We start from the raw sequence: 20,854 nt of genomic DNA on the forward strand, positions 1-20,854 counted from the left end.
TTATGGGTCAAGGGAATAGATGAACAAAACTGAAAAGGGTGGAGGGGGGGGGGCATGGATGAAGTGATAGATGGCTTGAGACAGACGGCAGCATCCTGCCACTGTTGATTTAAAGTATGACCATCTCTCTGTTGTGGTTCGGTTGGGGAAAGGGTGCTTAGTGTGCCGCTGCCATGGCAACCACAGTCACGATGCTGGCAAATGTTTCTTGAGGACCACCCAACTTGACCGCACCCCCCCCCCCCCCTCCTCATCCACCTCTCCCTCAGCACACATCTACGCCGTCAAGACTTGCTCCGGTTGCTATTTTTGGCTTCTCTTAGCTCTTTGAGTTGTGTGTTTTTCTCTTGTTGTACATTTTGTTTCTCTTCCACCTCTCGCCACCTCGCCGTTGAAGCTCAAGGAGTGTAACTGAATCCTCGAGGAGGACTTATTTTTTTTAATTTTAATGCCATTGTGGTTTGAGCAGGGTTTATTCTCCGCTGTCACTTTGGGAAGCTCCAGGTGTGGGAGATGGGGAAGAGCAGCTGTTAGCCCAGCTCTCTGCACCGCGGAACCCGGTGCAGGTGTTCTGTCTATTTCTCTCACCAAGGCGTTTGGCTGAGGAGCCGGTAGCAAGGGGGGGTGGCCTTCATGGGGTGCAGAAGAGGCAGTAAAGTACCAGAGAGGAGAATGCCACTCAATGTTACACCCTCAGTATGTTATTTACATGCACAGAAACAGTGTTGACAGCAAAGACACGTTGCTAAGCGACATCCCTTGATGCTGATGCGCATATTTTGCCAATAACTAGAAGACTGTGAATCTAGGTAACAATAGTCTGAACGTAAATACACCTTGTACTTGTAGTAATACTTATGTACAGTCACAAACATAGTAGCCTTTCAAGCCTTTTTGAAAAGCGTACACGACTGTGGGGTCGAGATGAACTCATGATTGGCTTCTATAGAAAGTGACGTTTCCTAAGGTGTGAAAATAACATATGTGAATCCTGAACATTGATGGTGTTCCCCTTAATGTTGGATGGGAAAGAAGGGAGCCGGGAATATTTTTTGTCTTCTTTTGTATGACAGTGAAGACACTGGGACTGCAGGTCAGGTCCTTGAACGGGGCTGGGCCTCAGCTTGCTGCCCTTGAAGCCCGTGAGTGTTTTACACACACACACACACACACACACTTTTTTTTTTACTGTCCCTTTTACAAAGGGACAAAGTCCCTTCTTTATAACACCTTTCTTTGTTAACATTGAACGATTCAGCGCCGCTCTTGTGCGTGTTAAGCTAGAGACATTTTTGTTTTTCTCTTTTAGTTAGCTGCTAACTGCTAATGGCTGCTTTCTAAGTCTTCCAGTGTGGGCTGCAAGCATTATACATAATTTAGGCAACATTTATTCCCATGATGACTAAACAAGAACTCTAGTAGCTCTTGTTTGAAATGTATCAATGCTCAGTCGACTACAAAATGACACAGAAGAAAGCTTAAATGATTCCTGGACCTGTTCTGGAGTAAAACGGGAATTTGTTCCATGATATCTTAAGATTTATGCAACTTTATACAAAAGGGATAACTTGTGTTAATTTTTCTTTAATCCTCTGCAGCCTGAAAAAACTTAAATCGACCATTCCTCGACTAAATTGCTCTCAGTTATCGCCTATGGTGGCCTTTTTATAAACCGCCGATTTAGAATATAGCATCACGAGAAACAAAGCAAACTGAAGTCTGATGTTTCATTTCTGAAGAATACATTACGCAATTATCCAGTTTCTACTGAAAAGTGTGTGTGTGTATAACCAGTCACGGAGCCCAGTCACTGAGTCTGAGTTTAGTTTAATATATCTGTTTGCTGCTCAGCGTTTCTTACTCTTGGTCTGATGATGTATACGGCTAACTCTACCCTCTGCAGTATGCTCTCTTGGTTGGTCCAGTATATGGTGCCATGATCTGTTTTTGTTTAATAATGTACAGACACAAAATGCAGGATTTCTGTATTAGGAAGAACTGTGCATTCAAGAGTGTAAGCGACAGAAATAGATGCACCACAAATGTATAAAAAAAAGGAGAACTTCTTACCTCATTGTTTTTGTTTTAGCTATTATTTTCTGATGATGGCAATGTGTGCCCTATAATTTGTCTCTTGCCTTGATCGGATGTCCTCACATAAAGCCTATGGTCATAGGAAATTATTTATCACTGAATAAAAGGAGAAAATGGGTGCGTGTGTAACTCTGACGCAGACTCTGCTGATGTTTTACTAGTGAAGTATCAATCACTACTGTATCTGAGCTTTTACACGCAGTACAACAGAACATTTAGTTATAAATCCTCTTTAACTTTAACTTTAACCCAACTCTATAAAAGCAAGAAGGTTGAGGACAAAGTGGACTTGGAGGACTACGACCTTCAAATAACGCTGCGCTGACGGGATAATATCCGTCACTTCCTCCCCAGATGCAGCGACTAATCCGGCAGCTCTGACTGGAGAGCGAGCCGCTATCCCACAGGGTGACATCGTCTGAAGGTTGCACAAGTCCATGAGGAGCAGGATTACTGCAGGAATCAATACCGATGAGGGGAACGCCGAGTCATTCGTTGATTGTGTTTTTTCTGCATCCACACTAAAGAAAATTACTTATTCACAGGAAGAAACTACAAGTTATTGTCACTTAAAACAAACTACCCAATAAAATGAGCAAATACAGTGGTGAGTTTTAAATGGTCTTTAGCGCATAAATTATTGCACTGTTGTATTAGTTCTTATTGCTCCTGCACGGGTTCCTTTCTTTGCTTTTTCCAGACTTAGAGCCGTGTTTGCAGCCTGCCGCATACGCACTGAAGTTAGCATATACTAGCTTATAGCTCACATGAGACTGCTCTTCTTGGTTCAATCGGGCCCTACTGATTGGCAGCTGATGATTAAAATGGTGAGTTATTGCAGTGAGATATGAACAGCAGCAGATCCCAGATCAGTTTTCCCAGTCCACATGGATATAACGTTTTTCAGCACCTAGATACTTGCTTTGTAATAATTACCCCCCCCCCCCCCCAAAAAAAACCTCAACCCTTTACTCTGTCTATGTGATTAAAAATAAAGTTGTGGCAGCATGATGGGTGCATTTCAAGGTTTAATTAAGAGAGTTTTACAAGGACTGTCCAAGTATTGATGAGCTGTGACGATGCAACTTCAATTTGTTCTTTTTTTTTCTTGTGCAAATGCTACACACTGCAGAGAGCGCAATATGTTTAATGGAGCAACACCGAGCAACGATCCTTTTCTAATGTGGTGCAAATGGCTGTCATTTACCAGGAGTCTGTAGCTCTATCTGAATGTGCTTTTATTGCCAAGTCCTGGTCTAGTCCTGGTCTAGTAGTCACTGAAGTTTGGAATTATGTCTCCCCAAAATTTCAGAAGCGATTAAAAAAAACACTGCCCTAGCACATGAATGGAATGAGTTACTTCAAAATGAATACAAACAATATATGAGACTACAGGCTTGCAACTGTGATCAAATTGTAGCTCTCTGTGTGCTGAGATCTGAATTTAAATCAGAAACTGGTATATAATAACTCTTTTAAATAATACGATGCAGCATTCAGATTTGTTCCTGTTCAGTGCCTTTCAGCTCGAGAGGCGCCTTTATAAAACATTTGCATAGTTGTGTGGGTGGAAGAAAGCAGTGAGCGGCGTAGTGGCATCTATTCCAATATTTTATCCTCATCTGCAAATGTGTGTGAAGTCCTCCAACCATTAATGCTGCTTCATCGGTTACAGCGCCGTCCTCCTCCTCCTCACGAGGATAGATAATTGTGTCAGCATGCTGCTGCCAAGAGAAATATGGCCTCCATCTGTTATGTGCCGGCTCCATCCATCCATCCATAAAGATTTTTCTCCGGACTTGTTTGAAAGTGACTGGCATAATTGCGCACAGGATAAAGTAATTACTGTTCCCTACAAATTTAATCTAACGAATGAAAATGACGCAAACATTAATGTATCAATAATTCAGTCATACTATAATATAAAGTCCTGAAATGGGTCATAGTGTAGAGAAGGTATAATATCAAGCAGTGGCACACATGCTAAGCTAAGACTGTTTTTTTTTTTTTTAAAGACGATAAAGAAAACAATTATCTAATGAGGTTTGCATAAAATGTTCGGATGAATGCTTCACAAATGGTTTTGATTGCTAAATCCCCATTTTGCATTCTTGATTATTGCCGATAATGCAGTTAACCTTTTACCTCATACGATTCCACTCAGATAAAAACCCACTAAAGCCCAGAAGGCGCTGTCAGCCTTCCGGGCTTTAGTGGCATCCCAGGAACCGCTCAGTCATTTTTGTTGGTGTGTTGTGGTAACAGCAGGACATGGAGGACAGGCTGAGGTCCCACGGTCCACAGACCAAGCCCTCTGACCAGAACCCCACTGTTTTATTTTCACGATGGTATTAATGTCGAATTTGATATGCCTCTTGTGCTGCTTTAGATGAGTCATTGGGGGGGGGGGGGGGGACGTGTGGCCACATTGAGAACAGTCTGTGCCTCTTGTGGGGATGGCTTGATGCACAAACACAGACAATGCCGCTCGACCGTGCACATGCGCATTTGTTCTCCTCACACTGGTGGCAATGCAAGCTTCTGTATCCTGTTTAATGCTGAAGCTCATTCCTTTATGTGCAGCCAACAACACAACAGAGATCAGAGAATGGACTACATGAGAGCCCGGAGTCTGCTTCGTACTGCATTTCAAAATCTTGAGCTTCGTAAAAATGTAACTCAGTATATATGGATGATATTACAACTGAATGTTTTTAGAGTGTATAGAGATGGCGTATTTATGCGTAGTCTTTTTTTGCCCCCCCCCCCCAGACTTCAACAGTGTCATACTGAGGTTAGACGGGGGGGGGGGGCTCCCACCGGGGAATAATAGCCTCTTTCAGGCCCAGGACAGAGGCCTTTCAGCTGGCAGGCTGCCTGTAGACTCATCCTCAGCCTGAACGGACCTGACAGCCCAAAGAACCAGAATGATTCGGTGAATTTCCACGTATCGTTCGCCCCCTGAAGTTGTGTCCTTGCAGCAAAATTACACGAAATGAATTAAATGAAGATGAATTAGAAGTACGAGAACTAAAGACCAAACTTAAGCATGATGCTCAGTCGCTGCAATGAAAGATCCAGCAGGGTGAACAGGCCTGGATGTTGGACCAGGATCAGCGCTGATGGACCTCATGGAGGTGCTGCTGGAAAAGTTAGGGAATTCTCAAACTGCCCCTTTGTCTGGGCCAACCCTTCCTTTGTCGCTCAGGAGGCGGAGCGATTGCCCACTTATCAGAAGGTTGGCGGCTCAAATCCCAGCCACTTCAGGCTACGCGACGCGTCAGTCCTGAATCCCAGTTTGCGTTCGGTGATAATAGTTATTGCTGCTGGGCAACATGTGCAGACCCGCATAGCAGCTTCTGTCACCACATGCATGAGTGTGAATGGGCGGATGCTGGCTCGTGTTGTAAAGCACTTTGAATGAATAATTTAAGTGCAGTCTGTTTCCTATCTTCCCTGGCCTCGGCACCGTTAGTCTGGAAGGGATTCTGGGAAACGCTTTGCTACATAACATAATAATCATTTGCAGGACAAGCGTGAATATTTACACGGTCATTGAATATTATGCGTTGTCACTAAATCCAATATATCATCCATCCCTATAAATATGCTTACTGACCTTCCCTCTCATATTCTCTTTGCACTCTGTCTCCCCTGGTTTTTTGCCCTCCGCAGCCTTCTGCTCGCTGTCACTGACTGTGCAGTGGTGCATGCTGGGACTGCAAGTAGCAGCAATCACAAATCAACCTCTTTAAATAAAGAAAATATTGTTTTTTGTTCCTGGTCTGGATAGAGCCCACTGAAAGGAAGTCTGTGTTTGAATGTGTGTGGCAGATTACAGATGCCATTATGTTTGTGCAGGACGGTCAGAGCTGAGCCAGGCTGACGCCCCCCCCCCCCCCCCCCCCATCAGGGGCGGCTGGAGGACGTTGCAAAGGGATAACAGAGGAGGTGACTGCAATCCTGTTAGTCCTCTCCTTGTCATTTTCTCACATGCCCTTGTAATTATAAAAATTATGCTCGAGCGTTTTGTTCCACCATTGAATCATTTTGAATGTTTTGCAGCCGTAGAGAAATGCAGAGATAATCTAGGAAGCTGCTCTCCTCCTTTCCTCTCCTCCTGTCCTCTCCTCCTGTCCTCTCCTCATCCTCTGCTTTGACCTGTCAGGTGCATCAGGACATCTGCTTGGCTGTTTGGGCTCTGGAGTGACAGATTTAGCGGTAAATGCTAAATATTGATTGGCTGCATGCCTCTGACCTTAAGGAGGGAAGGTTTGGAGATGTCAGACACTATTATAATATTGTATGTATCAGATCCCTGTTGGATTTTTGTATTAACTACAGACTATGTGTGATGAAAAGTGCAGTGGATTCTGAGAAAACATCATGTTGAGTCTTAGAAGGAAGCTGGAATGATAAACTGTAGATAAATTAGAGATTATCCTTGCAGCTTTTGGAGAGAAAGTTCACTAACAAATGATTGTTTTCACAAAATCGTCATTATATTATCCTGTTACTCAACAGGTTTGGATCCTTTTGATCCAGTCTAATCCTGTTCGAGACAAAACAGTTGGTCGATGGCTTGCCAGCACGAGCGAGTACACCCCCCCACCCCGCTGTTTTTATCTGTCCTTGAAACGGCATGACCGCCATCGTCTTCGTCCCAAGCTTCCAATTCCGTCCATCCATCCATTTTCCTTATCGCGTTCCACCTTATCTCTCCGAGCAAGAAGTTGAAGATTACAAGAGAAAGATCGAGACAATGATTAGTGGGAATTTGTTTTTTTTCATCATCAAAGTTGGTCTATGATGTGTTTTGATGTCCTGAGGGTCCACAAAACTAAATATAATCCACAAAACTGTAACTCATACGGAAATAGAGACTTTGAAGGTCACTTTTCAATGAATATACTTGAAATGTTACACAAATCAGTTCAAGAACAATAAACATCCTTTAAGAGATTGGGAGAAAATCACCTTGTAAGAGTCCTGAACAAGTCGGATTATGCACATTTACATGTCCGTGCTGCTCAGTCTGTGGAAACAGCTGTTTAATGTCATGAGTGGGGACTTTAAGAAAAGTCAGTTTCTCATTTTGGGTGTAAATCACAATATAGGGAGACTGAGGTGCTTGTCGGAGGTCTGCGCTCTCCGAATGCTTTTCTAGTTTATTATTTGTTTGTCAGCACACACACACACACACACAGCACTCATTAACCCGAATAATGCATCAGCACTGCTGTCTCAATCTGCCACAGTGCATCATGCTCATTTTCTCTCTCAAGGAAATAGTAGTTAATGCTGAGAGTTTTATTTCCTGCAAGTCATGCTCTAGCTTCCCAGTCTCCGGTGTCTCTTTAGCCATGTCTGTTTGGACAGCAGCTGGTGAGCAGTGGGAACCACTAATGGGCAGAGTCAATGCTGATAAGATTCAGAGACTCCCACAGTTCCTGCCACATCAGCCTCGAGCCTTAGGAAATCTAACCGCAGCACAGTTTTTGCTGCTTTTGCCTGCTCCAGGAATTCCGGTCCGTCCGCGTGTTGGACCAGAAATTCGGCGACATATTGAAGCCTCTTATCATCTTTCAATGGATTACTGTGATAATAGTTTCACGATTCTAAGAATATGAAGTTAACTAGGTCTGTAGGAATTGTCATGATTTGATACACGTTGGTGGTATTTAGTGTCTCTTCCCATAAACAACAGTGGTTATTTTATCACAAGCGTTAGGCCACTTAACCCAATTCATAAATATATTTGGCATAGATGAATTGTGCTTTTTTTTTTTTTTTTTGCTTTCTTCAGGACACACATCCCACGGCCCCAACTGTGCATAGACACCAACCAATCACCGGAGTGGTAGCGTTTTGCTATTTATACAATTTAACCATTTTTTTTATTTGTTTCCATGGCGACAACTATTCTGGAGAAAAGAATGAAGTTTGTTTTTGAAACACATCCTTGTACCCTGGGCGTTCCTTCTCTGACAAATATACACCAATAATTTAATAACAATGATTTTGCCAATACACTTTGTTTATTGATTGGTAACGAGTTGTTGTTGGATTGGTCGTAGCGCATCACAGTGTATCTTCTGAACTATGAGCTCTTCTTTTACTAGTTCTTACATTTTCATGTATTTTTCATTATCAAGAGTCTGTTTTTATTTATTTATTTAGAACGTATTGCAAATACACTTTGTTCAGTTTTGCAGGTATCGGGGGGAATTTTGTCACTTGAGTCGAATTCCTTTCCTTGTCAGTCACAAGCTGCTGCAGCGTACGCGTTGTTGTCTTCGCTCTCTGTCTGACAGGTTGGTTGCTTTCAGTACGACACTTATATAAGACGAATGTCTCTCTCCTTCAGGAAACCTTCCACAGATCCTGGACCTGCCATCCAGTGTCACCTGCAGTTTCGTTGAATGCAGAGTGTTTAGTTTTTTTCTTTTGACAGCTCTTCATTGTTGTTTGTCTTCATTCTCCTGCCGAGCTGCTTCACCTTCTTCTTCCTGCTAAATTCCTCATTTTAAGTATTCTGTGTCAATTCATCGTGGCTCCCCATTGAAGGTCTCACTTGAATTTTATTGCGTGTTCTTTTGTGCTTAAATAATTTTAATTTCGTTTGACTAATATCATGAAATGGAATGTGTCATAACTAGATTCTCTAATTTCATTCTTCTTATGAAGGCATCAATACATCATGTGTGGATCTTTAAAAAAATTAATGACCAACAAAAAGACTCAGCAACGCTTCCACTTGAATGTAGTCATGCCATCATCAGACTATGATTACAACTTTTGATATCATTATACATATTAATCAGCGAGAATTTTACCAACCTATATTTAATAAATTTTTTGACATGAGCTATTCATAACATCCAAGGATAAAAAAAAAACTATCCACAGGACTGGAGATGACAAAGTGCTCCTGTTCTGGCATCGTCATTTAACAGTCTGACCTGGATTTAGAGAAACCAAAGCCTTGTTGTCATTCAAACGCTTGTACTCTGGCGCCCCCTGCTGCCAGGTACTAATATTTTGAGGTAGTTTTTCCTGTATTTCTTGATCTGACCGGTCTGTTTCAGATTATTCTGTATTACACCTAATGCTACAAAACAAAAAAAACAGAGGATGCTTTCAGTGGAGTATTGATGAGTAGGAAACGATTTCAGCCGATTCATTTATGAGAAGAGCAGATCAAGCAATGCCGAATTACCGAGTTACCAGTCATCGGTTGTCAGAGTTGTTCTTATATTTATGTATATTTATACATATATTTATCTGCCTAAATAAATAAAAATCACAAATATTTTTCCAGAAATTAGCTCTTTGTTGTTAATTTGGGTGACATAACAAACCCAGCCTGTTTAGGTGGGCTATTTAAAATAAGATACAAATGTCTTTGTAAAGAAAACAACACGTTTTGAGTGGCTGATACTGAAGTATTCAGTGATCTTTTATAGCTGCTGATCAATAATAGATAATTAATAACATTTTGCCATAGTAACAATTGAAAGGAGGCAACTGCACAGTCATTTCAGACAATATATTTCACAGGGAGTGTGAACATTTCAAATGCATTAGGAAATGAGACAGTCGCCTATTCTGATCCATAAAACCTCTCATGAAAATGAGGCATTGTGTCATGAATGCACGATTGAAGTCTTTTTTTTCCACTCTCTAGAATACTGACTTTAGTTGATTGTTGTCATGACAAACAGGTAATTCCAAAATGTTTTTTTTTGTCTTTGTAGTTCCGGGTGCGCGTTGTGTTTAGACATTACGGTAGGAGTCGGGTCAGGTCGACAGGTGAGAGAGGCGGCGGGTGGAGGTGTGAGCGCTCACGGCAAGGGACGGTGGAGAGACTGGATTACTTCTGGAGACAGTCGCCACAGGTATGTGAGAGGTCGAAGCGTGTATTAAGGTAAGTTCATTTGAGAATAGGAAAGCGATCACGTGACGGCAATTGGCTCAGATTATCGTTTATTTATAATGAGTATACAGTATTGATGAAGTATTGATGAATGCAGCTCTGTGTGTATTACAGTTCAGTTCCTGACGCATTCGTCTGAATATTTGAGCTGTATACTTCATTGGTTCATTGGGATGTCATTAAAATACTTCAGTGTTGAATGTGAGTATCCATCAGATTGCTGTCATGTAGTCTCATTTTAACACACGGGTTTCTTGTGGGCCTGCACAACCTCAAATGGGAATATGATTAATTACTTATAGCTCATTATATACAGCATTTATTTAAAACAACTAATGCTGTAATATTTACACAGAAATTCCCTTACAATTCTAGTGAAAATCACTAAATGTCCTATAAATGTAATAAAATTGCCAGACAAACAAACGATCACTGATGATGTCCCTCCTCCAGCCCGTCAGAATGTCCGTGGAGCTCTGCAGTCCCAACGTGAGTGAGAGTGGAGGCTCTCTGTGCCGCGTGAAGCAGCTTCCCTGCCACACTGTCCCCCTGCGTTGTCTCCAGGCAAGTGGACACTGCATGCCCGAACGCCCCCACCTCACCCACCAGCCATGGGCCAACCAACCAGGCCCGGCTGTTGCCTCCGGTCCAGCCCCGGCCATCCGTCACAGGGTAAATGGAGCTATCACGTCCAACTGCAACGGTCAGGAGTGTGCGGCCCCCAGACTGGGAGACGAGGCTTGGCTGGCCGGGGCCCCCACCACAGAGAAGGTGCTGGTGACAGGAGGAGGCGGTTACTTTGGGTCCAGACTGGGGAGAGAACTAGCCCGTCGGGGGAAGTCAGTGATCCTTCTGGACATCAATAAGCCCCCGGCCGATACCCCTGATGGGGCAGTCTTCTATCAGGTATGACGGAGGAGACAAAGAGAATGCTTTTGTCATGAGTTTTGATTATCGGGCTGTAAAGACTTTGCAGAAATATTTGTTATGAAGTATGACAAATTGTAGTTAAGAGACACAAATAAGTGAATGCCCATTGACAGTTGTGCTACTTCTTTACAATGGGTTTGTTATATAACTCGGCAGACCTGTAGTATTTCTCCGTTTCCCTGTACGAGCTGCAACCTGACAGGTGAGTGATCGCTGTCGTCCAGCCAGCTGTTGGAGACACGATTCAGGTTTCACCCTGCCCGGCTTCAGGACACCTTTCCTGGAATAGTTTATGATCACACCTGCTCATATGCTTGTACACCTGCAATTTTCCAAATTTGTGACATTTCTGTGCTGAGAACAAATTTCAAATGATCAAAGACACAACAACAACAACAACAACGTCACAGGTGGAAGACTGTCTCTCTGTGTTCTGTCCAACTCATTAATGAAAGCTTTCATCCCTTTGTCTTCCAGAGCGACATCCGTGACTATTCGTCCCTCTATAAGGCGTGTGATGGCGTCGACTGCGTATTTCACACAGCGTCTTACGGCATGTCCGGACCAGAACAGGTGACTTCCCTTCGTATCCTCTTCATCATCTGCTTCCATCTTCATCATAAGAGAAACAGGTGCTGTTTCTGAAAAGAGGTTGCTTGTAGTAGAATCATTATGAGCTGCATCGTATAGAAATTAAAATGTATTTTCTTTGGTGACAGATTAAACGTTCATTGAACTTTTATGTTCTGTCATAGTGAAGGAGGAGAACAGTCCTGTTTCCAAACCGGTGTGAAGCTGCTGGTTTTTTTATTTCTGTGTTAATTATATTTTTACAGTGATTCAGTTCTCTGTATCTTTATAAAAACATGCCAGTGTCAAGCAGGAGGTATCGGTAGTCGTTGCTAATCTGCAGAGAATGTTATATCAGTAATATAAAGTCAAGTGTCAAGTATTTCTATTCTATTCTATTCTATTCTATTCTATTCTATTAATGCTCTTGTTCCCTTCAAGTCCTCGTTCCATAATAAGCCACAATGGACACTTTTCATGCTACACATTCATCTATCTCAGTGGAACTTCAAAACTCTGCCGTTTCTGTGGGGATTCAGGTGTTTTGCACGGCTAGCAGCTAATGTAGCCTCGGGCTGCTGGTCTGAGGAGAGACTAGACGTCCGACAGAGACTTCCATCAACCTGCACACAGATTATTTTCAAATGGATTTAGACATTGTCAGTCTTAGCCAATACTGACGGCAGCAACATTCCTGCTCAAACACTCCCAGTTGCATAGTCTGTGAGTTCAACGGGTTGTGTGTGTGTGTGTGTGTGTGTGACGTCATTGTGTTGTTTTATGAGGTGAACCTCCTGGATCCAACATGATGACGGAATGTTGCTGATATGGACTTCTGTTGTAATTCAGTTACAATCTGAGGTGTACATGCAGTGAGATGCGTCTTGTGCAGAGTAGAAAATGCAGGATGTGTAAAAACGGGCTAAAGTGTTCTTGAAGCATTTTATCTTCTGTCTTTCTGCCAGTTGAGAAGAGAGCAGGTGGAGTCAGTCAACGTTAAAGGGACCAGCAACGTCATAAATGGTAAGGAAGCGCCGTCACACACAAACACAACAACGTATGGCGTATACTGTCATGAATAAACAACAACAACAACAAGGTGGATTCTAAGGATGATGTGAAATATTTAAATGAATATTAATAGGGACTGATCTAAGCTGCTCTGCTTGTCAGTGAAGGGAGAAAGACTCTTTAATCCTGAGAATGATCATTAGTCTCAATGTTTTTCAGAGGGAACCTGATAAAGATAAAGCAACAGAGGTTTTAAAATTAAAATACTTCCAAAAAATCTTTTATTGATTCTTGATATAAAAAAAAGGTATGTACTTATTAAAATTAATGTATCTAATCGAATCGAATCGAATCGAATCGAATCCAAATTTAAAACCTATTTTACAAGTAGTTGTAGTCTATATATCTATCTATCTATGTTTCCATGGAAACTACTGTACATTAAAGCGTCACCAAATTTCACACACAAAGGAACAATGATAAGCAATCAGAATGAGAATCAGGATACTTTATTGATCCCAGAGGGATATTGTATTGTAATCTAATTAACTGAGCCTTTTACAGTAATATTTTTGGTATTAAATCTTGTATTTGTTTTGTAAATGTTTCTCTTTAAACCGTTCAACGTTCTCTTTCAGTGTGTAAGGAGAGGAGCATCCCCCGGCTGGTGTACACAGGCACCATCAACGCGGTGTTTACTGGAAAACCAATTGAGGAATGTGACGAGGCTTCAATGCCGTATGTTCCCCCTGATGTAGTGAGTAAAAATGAGTGAATACAAATATACAAGTGTCCCTCTTAAACTCCGGTGGCCATCCACTCATGACCGGCTAAACGAGCGATTTCCAGTACTACGGCGGGTGATGCCGCTTGTTTGTGTCTGTTCCAGCACATGGACCACTACTCCAGAACGAAAGCGATCGCAGAGCAGATGGTCCTCTCTGCTAACGGATGCTCCCTAAAAGGTGCGAAGGCCATCAGAATATTCAATGGGATGAAAATCCGGCAAGGAGCAGAGAAACTCGGATCAGCTGACGTTCCTATTTTACAGTTATTCAATATGGTGCAGATGGGTTCAGTTTTCTTCTTTACATTAACAGGTGCAGGGCCTGCTGTTTCTTCCTTCGGTGTAACTGCACACTCTTTCATTTACCACCTCCTCATATATTCAATTAAGCTTAGCGCTGAGCGCAGTTTCATCATATACCGCAGGTTGAAGTTCATGCGCCTGCTGGAGGAGGATTTTCTTTCCCCCCCATTGCCTCGAGCTAAAAGATCTGGTGCCATAAGGACGCCTGAGTAGTGATGGAAAGTACTTCACTTGATGTTAGGCAAGGTCTACGTTACGACAGCTCAAAGGGAAATATATTTCATGAAAGGTTAAACAAGCGCATATACAATGCGTGTAAATCCTCCCTTTCGAAGGTGGAGGCGTGCTTCGGACCTGCGTCCTGCGGCCCAGTGGTATCTATGGACCGGATGAGGAGAGACACCTTCACAGAGTGATGGTGAGAGATGATATACAAAAAACATTTACAGAGCCATCTATTATCAAGATTAATGCTTTCTGTGCTTGCACTGGAAAAAAATAAAAAATAAATCTCATCTTGCAGCGTTTCCGTCCAGACAAATCGTGTTTGTGTCTGAAGCGTTTCCATTATTCATCAGGCTTTTCCACGCATCCAGTTACAGAAGCTTTTTCTTCCTACGAGGCAGCAGTGTCGTTTACTGAAGCTGGTTGGGTCTCTCTCTCTCTCTCTCTCAGGTAAACGTGGAGCGCCGGTTGTTCGTTTTCAGGTTTGGTGACCCCCGGGCCAGGATGAACTGGGTGCACGTGGACAACCTGGTGCTGGCGCACACGCTGGCTGCTGAGGCGCTCACGCTGCAGAAGAGTTGCGTCTCTGTAAGTCAGGACAAAAAGCCCCAGACGACGCCCTTGCAATAAAAGTTCACAGAAAAAATATCTGAAATGTACAATTTCAGGATCAGTGACCAATTCAATAGGTAAATATTAGTTATATTTAAATGAGATTTGGTCCATTTAGTCAACCTTGTTCCGTTATTACACAGAATAAAACCAAAATATGTTCTTAATGCCTCCTGCTATCTCTTTGCGGTTTAAATAAAGACCGTGTGTTTCTGTTTTTTTGCAGAGCGGACAGGCCTATTTCATCAATGACGGAGTTTCGGTCAACCTGTTTGAGTGGCTGGCGCCGCTGGTGAGTTACATGGTGGCAACTCTTTGTCCTCCATGCACCGTTAATGAAGTGTGAATCGGTACACAACTGTTGGTGGGACATTAGAAAGGGCTGAAAGATCGGCGGGCACGTTGATTTGATCCTTTTTTAGGCCGTATCCGTTAAATTTTACAAAAATGCATTTTGTCTAAGCTTTTGTGAAGTTTTCTTCTCTGTTTTCTTCTCTGTTTGATGTCATTACAGTTTGAAAATCTGGGCTACAGCAGGCCTTTGATAACTCTGCCTGTTTCATTCGTCTATTTAGCAGGTAGCTCGCCTCGCTTCCTCTCGCATTTTAGAGATTGGTAATAAGATGAATGAATTTATCTAAGTTTGTCCTTTATTTTCAGCCAACCTGGTAGAACATTTGCATGTATTTCTGAGACCTGTGATGGAGGTGCCTCTGCTCTTGAGCAAAAGTGAGGTAATTACACATCTCTCCATCTCTGCTTGTATTAAGATATTTATTCTGACCTGAATGAACCCAGTGTGTGTGAGTGTGTGTTTGTGTGTGTGTGTGCGTGTGTGTGTGTGTGGGGGGGGGGGGGGGGGGCATTTGGTCCTGTCTACCAGCTCACTCACAAGTAGATTCTTGTTCAACAGTGAAGACAGACTTCATTAAGGTTAGGATTTGCCTACCAGACCCCCCCCTCCCCCCCCCTCGTCTGATGCATCAATTATAGAGAAGCAAAGTGAGCCTTTCATGAATTTAAAAATGTTGTTGAATAACCAATGCTTATTGTCACTGGGTGGAAGCTTTTAATCGGCCTACAATCAGATGGGCTGAAGCACTATAAAAAATAAAAAGCCAGAAGGATTGTCAAGTATCAGGAGCAGTTTTACCTGGGGAGGCCTTTATGACACATCTTAAGGCGCCTCCCTCCATCGCGGCCTTTAATGTCCTCATGAATGCATGATGATGTCGAAACCAAAGCTGAGCCTGCGGTCCTGTACCCGGAGCTCATTCTGTCAGACAGCTGACGGCAGAGGGATCGATGATTTTCCTGTGAATAAAACATAAACTACTGTAGGTCAGACCAGGAAGTCCAAAATGAAGCTTACAGGAAGTGACCTCACTATAGTGTTCATTGCTATGGTGAGTATAATCAGATACCCTGTGATAACATGAACAAGAAACAGGCTGTAAGCACATTATGTATTCATAGGGGGTTGTTATTTAATTTGTTTTGTCCCGGTGTTGCTTAGGCAGAAAACTTTCCTGGACTTTTAATCGGATGCTTCCCCAATGAGAAAAAATAATAATAAAAGTGCAGCAACTCAACACCGCATGTTAGGTAGTCAAATGCTGCAACAGAAAATGATGCATTTCTTGCTTTGATGTTTTCTCTTGGGATTATAACACCAACCCTTCTGATAGGAAGTAACAAAAAAAGTACCGGTACAAAAAGAAAATTCCACATTACACGATCTTTACGCCACCAGTGGCTGCTGAGCCATGTTGCTGCCAACACCACCCCTCTATGATCAGATCTTGGGACTCAATGGGTTTTGGGTTGGCGAGGGGAGCATGGACCCCAAATCTCTGCTCTTCTGTATAATTTTTCATCACTTCCTGCTTGCTTGGTCTGTCTTCCACACAAAGTGTATCACACAATAGGCAAATAGGCTGCTGGAGAAGATTCCATCAGGAATGTTGTCCGGTCAAACCGGATGAGCCAGACTAAATACTTTACAGTTATAGTTTGTCTGGCAATAGATCAGCAACCTGCAATTACTCATCCAGTGAAACGCACAATAATATTTTAGGTAAGGGTGTGCTTGTTGAGCGTGTGCTAGTCTGAAACCCTTCTGTCACGGCATGTGATACCTTATCTCCGTGCAGTAAGAGGATGCAGGAGCTGGAGGCATCGGTCAGTCACACGCTATCAGAGAGTATAACCACATGAGCAAAAACAGTCCGTCTGAACCTTTGGCTCCACAGCGTGACCTTGAACTTGCTCTCTGCAGTGGCTTACGAAGTTTCCGGTAGAAGGCTCGTGTCTTTATGAATGAAGTTGTGAGCTACGTTTAGCAACCTTTCTTCCACTGCAGGTGCGGAGCATAGCCGTGAGCCACACTTTTAAGATTGACAAGGCCCGTCGAGAGCTGGGATATTGCCCAAAGACCTACAACCTGGTGGATTGTGTAGAGCAGTACCTGAAGTCCAGACAGCCTCACTCCAGCCTGCTTCCTCTCAGCTGCTCCTGGACCTCCGTGTTGCTGCTGATGGGCCTCATCTCGGTGCTACTGGTGCTACTGGTGCTAATCTTTCAGAACTAAGTATTGCTTACTGGAAGATGATGGATGGACAGCAGCACAATAAGCTCATGTTGTGTTTTCACAAATTGATAATCCTTATGAATGAAACTTCCCAGACTAGAATATTTACTACATATTATGTCTCCTCCATAATAACTCAATAACTCAAGTCATTTCTTCTATTTTTTTTAATGTTAATTTGTGTCAAGCTATAAAATTATAAAACCTTAAAGCTGCTGCAAAAATATTAAATCTGAGTTGTATGAATGGAATCTTCAGTTTGAAGTTAACATAAATTCATAATATCAGGGTTTGTATTAAAATATTAAATTTTTGACAGACTGCATTTAAGGATGGTTTTAAATATTGTTGTTGACTTGTTATTTTCGTTTTGTAAAACACTCTACTCTCAAAATTAGAGAACATTATGCATCAGCTCAGACTGGTCTGATCATCATCTGGTTTTCTCAACAGTTTGAATTAAAGAAATATTTCAGTTTGTGTTACAAATATTTAAATGTTGACTGCATGTATTCATGGATTGCTTCTTGCTTTTTGTTGTAAAGACTTGTGATTTGTTATGGATTTTACTTAGTAATCAATTAATAATTGTGTACACATTAAGCATTTAAAGTAGTAACAACACCCATGTCAACAATTACTTCATATCTATAAGAGCAGATTTTTCTTTCAGTTAATGTGAAAACTTTGAAGCAATTGCCACAATTGTAAATTATAATCCGTGTTTTATGAAGTTTGGTGAAAATACATCTGTCACTAGGGGGGGCTGTTGTGGCACCATAACGGTTTCCCAGAAAGAAGGAATCACTATTTAATTTATTTAGAATTTAAAATTAAGGGGGAATGTGTGTCAGTTTCCTTACAAACGTTGCATGGGTTACCAATAGTTACTGGATGATAGAAAATAAATAAAGATGCTGGCAGCGGTGGGATTCGAACCCACGCCATCGAAATGACTGGAGCCTAAATCCAGCGCCTTAGACCACTCGGCCACGCTACCACGTCGTTCGATGCCTCAACAGTCCAAAAGTAAAACTCAATAATAATATATATTATGAATAATAAAAACCCAAATAATAAAAACCTAAATAAAGTTATCAATATTATAAATTTAGATTATTCTGATGTGTTTCAAAAGAATGTGTTTCAAAAGAATGTGTTTAGGGAACGTTTGACAACTCAACGCTTGCTAAACTCAATATTTTGATGCTGTATATGTATGTATATATATATTTCAAAAAGTACATCACAGAAAATATACAGTAAAGCTTTGTATCTCTTTTATTCTAGCATGGTTATGCACTGATTGGAAATTGATTAATAGTATTTTACTAGAAATACAAACATTATAGATCACCAGGTGTAATAATAATAATAATAATAATAATAATACGGTCCAGATCAGAATTTGAGGTGCGGTATATCTTATGGGGAACTCGGCATATAATCATAATTATAATTATTATAATTATTAGTTACTAACCTTATAACAATCATTTAGCATTATTTGCCTATTGCCTCATCCCGTAAAAGTAAAGTCCTTAAAATGATCGTTGATCCAGATCGCCACCAAAATCTGACGGATTGTTCTTTAAGCCATAACGTCCATTTCCAACATTAATATAAGAAATAATCAATAAACTCAGTTCTTTATACTCATAATACTGAAAGCAGACAAACGATGGCTTTACTTCTGTTGCAGAGGGACCTCATCCATTATTGTGTGATTGCAGCTTTCATGTAAGTGTACATACTGATCTCTGTTTTTCTGTAGGCAACCCTTTTTTTGAAATCCAGATTTGACGTGCATACAACCATGATGGCAGAGTCGTACACATTAGGAGACGCACCAACCTTGTGCTACATTTTATTAGTTGCAAGAAAAACGTGTTAGTCTTCATAGAGGTCATCTATGCTGCACAGAAACAACTTCCATAGCAGTACAAGTTTCACAGCCTAAAAATAGCACATTGCTAAACGCCTCTGCTAAACTCAGCAGACTTCTTCTTTGTCATGAACATCACCTCATATGGAAAGCAAAATTAAATGACAACAACACTATTTGGATATCGGATTCTGAGGTATCATCAGTTGAGAACTTGTAATGATTTGATGGGATGAGCCAAAGACCCCAAATCGGTCCAACTGTTTTTGGTTTAGTTTTCCTTCCCTTTTTACTTGCAGATTTTTAATCCCACAATATCTAATCCCAACAGAAAATAAGCACCTCGGTTTGACTCCTATCATATTTGATCTGAAGAATGTGCTCTGCATGTTAATGTTGCCTTCAGGACACTCTACATTTCTTTTTGCTCAGAAACTCAGAGGCAACCAAGTTTAGCATCGTCCTGAACGCAGCATTAAGGATGAAGTAAATAAAATATAATTTCATCTTTTACTTTATAAAATAAAATAAACAAGAAATACAGAAAACATAAAAAGTGATTCAGTCATACAAAGTGCAGCGTTGTTACGCGTCCTCCTCCTGGCAGAGAGACGCGGGTCATTCGAGAAAAAGAAGTAAAACGCCATCACCCTCAACTGGTAAATACTGGCAGCATCAAAAAAAAACTTACAGTAGCAGTTAAACTAATTATCACAAACTCCTGAGTACATGGATATTACTATCGTTTTTGACCCATTATTACATTCCAACATTTCTGTTAACATCAATCGCACTCACAGAAACAGCGACATCAATATTCAACATTTGCCTTTTCCTGTAGTAGCAGGGTCAACATCATATTAAGCCTGAGTACTGTTGGAGGTGGACAGAATACCTGCTGAAATATATTATTTACCTCAACATAAATATCGCCCTAACGATGCAAAGAACACTGTAGTCACAAATAAAATATTTTTGCTGTTGAACTTTGGAGTGAATTCTTTAACCTGACGAACGTGTAACAAAAGAGAATAGAATTAAAGGAACAGTGCACGCTATCAAAAGTACAGCTGTATTGAAATGACATGGGATAAGAGAATTGCAGCAGGTGTAATAACGGACTTCCTGCATATGCGCTGCAGTGACCTCCTGAGCTCGCCGTCCACGTGAAAGACGCTGGACGGTGAAGGAACACGGTCATTAGGCAGCGCCCTGGGAATCGCTGTCCTTGACCGGACATCTGTTCTTGCCGAGGTCCTCTTTGGTCTTTTGGATGCAGGTGAAGATTTCGCTGAAGAGGGCCTTGTACTCGGGCTGCTGGCCGTCTTCCTGAACCACTTTCAGATCAGACAGTGCAGCCGAGCTGGACAGGCGGCGGCGGCGGGTCCGACTGCTGGATGTCTGGACAGCTTTATGGTCCAGCTGGTATGTTTCCTGCTGGCACCGCTGCAGCAGCTCATCATATTTAACCTAAAAAAAAAACACACACACACACACATGCAATGACTTTTAGTGCATAGATTTTCTTAAATGGATGTGCAAGTTAAGAAAAGCGTCCTAAGAGGACCCTGACGCCTCGATGAATACGCCACCTGCAATGCGTTGTACTGTGCGTCCACTTCGTTGAGCAGAGAGACGCCCCTCTGTTTCACCGCCTCTGCACGCCTGATGCACAACTGCTCGTGGCCACGGTAGAGCTCGTCTGGGTGCGTCCCTCTGACAACACTGTCGCTGTTACGCCTCGCCCCACTGCGTGTCCTTTGCTCCGCGTCCTTTTCTTCCTTCTCCATCTCATCGTGTCCAGGACCGGATCGTTCTTCTGAGACAAAGAATACCGCGTCAGGCAGCAGCAACTGCTCCGGTCTTCTGGGGGGGGGGGGGGGGGGGGGGACACCAGTCACAAATTGCTGT

General features: G+C 42.0%; 1 protein-coding gene and 1 non-coding gene across 2 annotated transcripts; one reads left to right on the forward strand and one right to left on the reverse strand.

Annotated features, from left to right (window-relative positions):
* The first annotated feature begins 10,492 nt into the window (after positions 1–10,492).
* sdr42e2 (short chain dehydrogenase/reductase family 42E, member 2) lies at positions 10,493–20,766 on the forward strand. Its single transcript, XM_068749819.1, has 13 exons — positions 10,493–10,936; positions 11,438–11,533; positions 12,496–12,553; positions 13,180–13,298; positions 13,431–13,506; positions 13,967–14,049; positions 14,307–14,444; positions 14,695–14,760; positions 14,983–15,046; positions 15,129–15,202; positions 16,831–17,028; positions 20,198–20,368; positions 20,575–20,766. The coding sequence occupies exons 1-13, from the start codon at positions 10,493–10,495 to the stop codon at positions 20,764–20,766; spliced, it is 1,779 nt and encodes a 592-aa protein (XP_068605920.1).
* On the reverse strand, positions 17,977–18,058 carry trnal-uag (transfer RNA leucine (anticodon UAG)). Its single transcript has one exon. It is a non-coding gene; the product is annotated as a tRNA-Leu (tRNA).
* Positions 20,767–20,854: the final 88 nt, after the last annotated feature.

Source organism: Brachionichthys hirsutus, chromosome 16, assembly GCF_040956055.1.
Source record: "Brachionichthys hirsutus isolate HB-005 chromosome 16, CSIRO-AGI_Bhir_v1, whole genome shotgun sequence".
Taxonomy (NCBI): Eukaryota; Metazoa; Chordata; class Actinopteri; order Lophiiformes; family Brachionichthyidae; genus Brachionichthys; species Brachionichthys hirsutus.

Excerpts from the sequence above, each read along its gene's own strand:
- sdr42e2 (XM_068749819.1), top strand. The coding sequence starts at position 10,493 with ATGTCCGTGGAGCTCTGCAGTCCCAACGTGAGTGAGAGTGGAGGCTCT. Across the intron at positions 12,554-13,179 it reads GACCAGCAACGTCATAAATG|TGTGTAAGGAGAGGAGCATC; the intron begins GTAAGGAAGCGC and ends GTTCTCTTTCAG. Across the intron at positions 13,299-13,430 it reads CGTATGTTCCCCCTGATGTA|CACATGGACCACTACTCCAG; the intron begins GTGAGTAAAAAT and ends TGTCTGTTCCAG.